The sequence below is a fragment of the Diadema antillarum genome, unplaced genomic scaffold (assembly GCF_040938485.1).
Source record: "Diadema antillarum isolate AM-2024a unplaced genomic scaffold, OU_Dant_1.0 seq00002039_RagTag, whole genome shotgun sequence".
Lineage (NCBI taxonomy): Eukaryota > Metazoa > Echinodermata > Echinoidea > Diadematoida > Diadematidae > Diadema > Diadema antillarum.
The window spans coordinates 271573-277647 of record NW_027272691.1 but is presented as its reverse complement, the minus strand read 5'-3'; the positions used below and the strand labels follow the sequence as shown (position 1 = coordinate 277647).

General features: G+C 43.8%; 1 protein-coding gene across 1 annotated transcript; it reads left to right on the top strand.

Moving 5' to 3' along the window:
• Positions 1-2707: 2707 nt before the first annotated feature.
• Positions 2708-5813, top strand: LOC139713728 (uncharacterized). Its single transcript, XM_071625432.1, has 4 exons — positions 2708-2714; positions 4054-4347; positions 4857-5240; positions 5800-5813. Exons 1-4 carry the CDS (start codon positions 2708-2710, stop codon positions 5811-5813), a joined length of 699 nt encoding a protein of 232 aa, XP_071481533.1.
• Positions 5814-6075: the final 262 nt, after the last annotated feature.

Here is a 6075-nt window from a genome sequence, read left to right as displayed (position 1 = left end):
CACCTCTGGAGATTCTATTGAAGCATCCGTTTTCAGACATCATCTGTCTCGTTCTCTTCACTCTCTCCTCCGCTCTGTTCGTCTCCATTGGTTGCCATGGTTGCCATGTGCCGTCACGTTTGTCCGCGCTCGAAATGGCTTCACGCTCGTGCTGTATGAATTGCGTAATTTTGTATCGTTGTGTGTTCGCTGATGAATTCTCTCTATTCTCTCTATTCGCCTTAGCAACGGGGGTGTTTTTTCACGAGTCGGGAACCTCTTTAGCAGTGTTAGCTGGTCGACGCGTTGCTGTGGTGACGCTTTGCTGGGACTCCCCACTTGGGCTGCCACCCCGCGCCGTGCTGAATTTGCCGTGTCTGTCGACGTTCCCCTCGGCTTCTCGGCATACTCGGTGTTCGTCTTGTTCCCGTGGATGGAGGTCGTGCAGTCCCGCTGGAAGTGTCCGATTTGTTTGCAGAAGCGACACACTACCTGGCTTGTGCATGCTGACCGATGATGGCCCTTTTGTAGACAGTTTGAACACACAACCGAGGTGTGGTCTTTCGGAATTTGGTTAGCATGAAACACCTTCCTTTGAAAAATTCCGAATGTCACAAGTCTCGGGACAGGTTGTTTGTGTCTCTCAATGAAGATGACTCTGTCATCTGTCAGACAATTTGTCAATTGTCCGTCTACTCGTAGCTTTTGTAGCATCACCTTATCTTCTACTTTGTATTTCCTTCTCTCCAGCTCGTCTACGCTCACAGAATTGTCAACTGACAATGGAACGAGTAGATTTACGTTCCCTCCTGGCAAAAAGGGGTTAGTGTCGTAGACTGCTATGCATGCATCACGAATGGTCACCCCGTTTGTAATAAGACCGATTCGAACGTCTTGCTCTGTTATGTACAGTCTCCACAATCCGCCTATTTTCTGTATTCCCCTGATTTTGGAAGAGGCTACAGTCTTCAACAATGCTTTGTACACTTCCCGAGTTTCTACTTCTTTGTCTCTTACATTCGGTGTGTCTCTATGCTTTATGAAGACTGGCTTGATGGCCACTTGTAACTATTTTATCACAACATTTAGGGATTCTACAACGAATGAAACATATGAATGAAGTGATATTTACTCATTTGACTGCATTCCAATTTCATTTCTCTCGAAGCATTAATCAAGAAAGAAAACAAAAAATGTGCAAGATAATGCCTGCATAACATTTATCTTTCGCCACATTTTTATGTTCACATAAAATTCATAGAAATGGAATACAATATATCAAAAGCGCTTAATATAAATTCAATATAAATTCTATACAGGAATGAGTGTTCAGAAGAGTCAATGAAGCACTTGCCAGGAGAGTACTTAATGCCGTAAGGAAATGTCAGTAGAGCAAATATCGTGTTTAGGGGCAAATTTAGTAGGAGCAATTGTCGGCTGAGCAATTGTGGGCGGAGGTATGTTAAGAGCAAAATGTCGACTGAGCATTTGTCGGCGGAGCAAAATATGTCATATATATATATATATATATACTGGACCGCAAAAGAAAGTACCCACTTCTCTCAAAGGCCGCACAACCTAGAAATAAACAATTTTTGTACACAGCTATGCTGCAATATTCATTTGTAATCACAGACCCAATGGCAAGTGATTATCTTTATTTAAAAAAAATGACATCCACAGCATTTTGGTCATTTAATCAAAAGTCCCACACAACAGCACTTTCTACCATGCAAAAATGGCCACTGAATGGATAACATTTTTAAACAACCAATATGTCAAAGTGAAGACCTGTTTTGTCAAAATGATGTTAATGAGTGTATTCTGTATTTAGGGATGCTATCCTTCCTGATTATGCTAATTCTCAGAATAAAATCAGTTAGCTCCTTAGACTGGACATTACTTTACTCTGTTGTAAGCAAGCTTCCATAAGAAAATTATGCCACGTCTTGTAAGACTTGTAAGGCTCATTCTGTTACATTTTGTGACTTTTCATTCAGTGACCAAGATGCTGTGCATGTATTTTTTTTGTGTGTGTGTAATAAATAAATAAATATATATATATATATATATATATATATACATCGGGTTTAAAATTCCTGTCAGCCCTTATTTTTGGAGAGATCTTTGTAAAGTTAGTTATTCATTATTTTCATCAGTTGGTAAAATTTTGAAATAATAATACAATTTTAAGGATAGCACACGTGTTAAAGGTTATAAGTGCAAAGAAAGTTTGTTGTTCTTTTTAAGACTTTTCCCTTTTTCAAGGGATAATGACTATTATGTTACCGAAGTAATTCAGATTATAGAAAAAAAAAGATGTTCGTATTTCAAATTATCAAACAGTCAGAACTTACCTTTCGTAGTTTCTAAATCAAAATGAATTTTTTTTGTATCATTTCCAAGACTATTGTTCGCGATGCATTCAATGGTTCCACTGATCCTCCCCTTTAACTCTCGTTGGGTGATAGCTAGTGTCGAATTGACGATGGCAGCATCGAAGCCAGATCCGACAGTGCGAGTAGTTACCATGTCCTCTAAGTCAGAACCTTGACTGTCGTCATATCGCCAATATACAGAAGGAAGTGGGTATGCCTTCACAATGCAAGAGACGATCAAAGTTCCCTCCTCCTCGACATAGGCTTCTCCTAAGCTGGTTACTATAGGTTCCACTGCTTCTGTGTAGAGTAATTAAAGCGAGGGACAAAATATGTCATTACTTGTTAAAATGGAAGGTAGGTGTCAGCTGGTAGTTCTACAAAGTCGAAATTATTTACGATTCATACAAATGCGTTTCTTCGGGAAAACACGTGTACTACGGCTACCATTACCGCCTTTCAATATTAGGGCCTACTACTACAAATAATACGAAAAATTAGTTGATAACAATTATAATTATCATAATCATTAACAATTCTTGAATTGCATTAAAAAATCATAATGATTATAAAACTTTTATGTGTGTCATCCATGTATAATTATTTTGAAAAAAATGAACAAATGAAAAAGTGAATAGAAAAAAAAGGAATTTCGTGTGGTAAACTTTTTTCCTTGAATTTTTGTTGTTGATTTTATCTGAAAGGATGGCTGGATAGCCCATATTCAGCTACACTGTGCTGGTCTTCAGTTGGGTCCAGTTGGAGGTGAGGCGGGACCACTCCACCGGTTAGACACCCTGCTCTTTGCGATAAATGAATGAAGCGGGATCTTATACCTGCATAAGTTGTCACTCTCTTTCACACGAGACCTCCATTGTATGTCCTATTCGAGGGACAGAGTGTATACCTCTTGCTGGATGGAGGCATGGACGTACTCTAGGTTCATGCTGGAGGGGACGGTATGACTATACACAACATTGTTCAGCCCACGCTCGGGTATCGAACCCGGGTCGCTTGTGTCGGAGCAGGGAGGGCCGGGTGCACGTCACGAGATTGACACCTACGAGGCATACAGCCCACGAGTCACACAGCCAACAAGTCATACAGTCCATGAGTTATACAGCTCACGAGTCATACAGCCCAAAAGACTTCGTGATAACGAGAATTTTGTTATAACCGTCTTCGTTATAAGCGAATTTTGTACCATAGACTTTAATGGCGATAATTTTGGGACCAGAAGTTTTGCTTCGTTATAACGAAATCTCGTTATAACCGTGTTCGTTGTAACGGGAGTACAGTGCACTCCCGTTATAACGTTGCACGTCACGTCCGCATATCACGTCTGTATACTAGTATTACCTTCCACGTCTTTTCGCGCGAACGACACCTTGGACGCCGTGGACTGTCATTTCATACGGATAATACTCAATACGGATTATTACACTTCCTCGAATTTATACCTCGCGATATTCGCTCCTTTTTATATTACGACTCGCCCTTTCTTCAGGCTCTACACTCCAACCTGGGGATTTTTACATCGCAGCATTCAACGCGATTTGCGTCCCGTTACATCGCTGCATCGGTCCTGCTAGCGTGCTGTCCGTGGTGTGCAGACTCTACCAAAGACCTCGCAGTTCTTCGACCCAGCGCTCCAGCGGTGGACTCTACCCTCGCTTGTGTTGGCCGCGGCACACAGTTCACCCTGACGACATCCCAAAGACCGCCATCACAACACCATTTGGGATGTTGGAGTTCACTCGTATGCCGTTTGGTCTTCGGAATGCAGCCCAGTCATTCCAACGCTTCACCGATGAGGTTACCCGAGGCCTGCCTTTCGTCTTTGCCTACATCGACGACCTCCTCATCGCCAGTGAGAACCCTGAGGAACATGAGCGTCACCTCCATGCTCTGTTTGCGCGGCTGACCGAATACGGAGTGGTCATCAACCCAGCCAAGTGTGTAGATGGCGTTTTGCAGCAGTTTTCGCACGGTGAGTGGTACCCCATCGCCTTCTTTTTTCAGAAACTCAAGGCTGCTGAGACACGCTACAGTGCTTTTGGTGGTGAGCTTCTAGCAGCTTACTTTAATAGCGGTGCGGCATTTCCGTTATCTGCTAGAAGGACGTCCTTTCATCCTTTTCACAGACCACAAGCCACTCACATACGCATTCCAGGCCAAGCCAGACCGTCATTCCCCCCGTGAAGTACGTCACTTGGACTACATTTCTCAATTAGTTACCATCACCATCAACAGTTACCATCCCTTTCATTCAGGCGCCTCCCCCTGCCTGATGGTACTGGTGAGATTTGGTGCGACGTCTCAACTGGAGTCCAACGTCCTAATGTTCCCATGTCACACAGAAGGACAGTTTTTCATACACTGCACGACATCTCTCACCCTGGAATTCGTGCTACACAGAAGCTGTCATCCAGCTTCGTATGGCCTAATATGCAACGTGATGTACGCCAGTGGGCAGGTCATGTGTGGCTTGTCAAAAAGCCAAAGTACATCGCCACGTCAAGGCTCCACTGGGCACTTACACCACCACCCCAGATGCTCGATTTCAACATGTCCACATCGACATCGTCGGACCCCTGCCTTCATCGAGTGGATATCAATACCTCCTGACATGTGTAGACCGGTACAGTAGATGGGCAGATGCTATACCAATCCGTGACATCACAGCAGAGACCGTCGCCAAAGCCTTCATACATCACTCGGTAGCCAGGCACGGTGTACCATCTACTGTAACCACAGACCGAGGTCGCCAGTTTGAGTCGTCGCTCTTCAACGAGCTCGGAGGATACTCCACGCTGCCGCTGGATCTTTTATACATATTTCTATGGGACACTGTCGTCTTCGGACACCCTAAGTACATTCGGAGTTTGTCCATATTGTTTCTTATTATTTTGGGGAGTGCAATACAACCCACAAGGACACTGTTCACCTCTTCTGGTGCCCCAGTGCATTCCACTACTGATACAGGCGTCTACCACTCCTGCTGGTGGTGCTTTCAGCGCTGTTGTCCTGTTACCCATTCGGTGAGTGATTGTTAGGTATTTCATTATCGGCCCACCCAATAATACTAAGATCTCCACACAATTATAGTAAGATCTCTTACAATAATTAGTTTTAGGCCGTGGTAACTGTAATTCGTTTTGATTACGGAAAGAGTATGGTGATGTCTTGTACTTAAAAATATATTTCATTATATTCGGTGCTGTTATTAATTAGTAACAATCTTTCGCTGGACAGGGTTACGAATTTGCACCCGCCAGTATGTAATTTTCCCTTTAATGAAACACCCTGTACAGGTACATATTTGTAATTGACATGTAGATGGTGCTGTTCATCCTGTCGGTCTCGTGAGCCTTCTTTGCAAAGTGTCGGTCTCGTGAACCTTCTTTGCCTAGTGTCGGTCTCGTGTTCTTTCCTTGCCTAGTGTCGGTCACGTGAGCCTCTTTTGCGTACTGTCGGTCTCTTGAGCCTTAATTGTGTAGTGTCGGTCTCTTGAGCCTTTTGTGCTTAGTGTCGAACTCATGGGCTGTATGACTCACTGACCTATTTTTAATGTCGGTCTCGTGGACTGTATGACTCGTGGGTGTCGGTCTCATGGGATGACCCCGGATTATCGCACCTACACGGATTGTCGCCCCCGGTCCAGGGCGACAATCCTTGACGGAGTTGGCGTCACGGATTGTCGCCCCCGTCACGGATT

What these genes read in the sequence shown, in the direction of transcription:
- LOC139713728 (XM_071625432.1), top strand. An exon ending in TTTGCAGCAGTTTTCGCACG is followed by an intron (nt 4,348 to 4,856) that starts GTGAGTGGTACC and finishes CTTGTCAAAAAG; the next exon opens with CCAAAGTACATCGCCACGTC.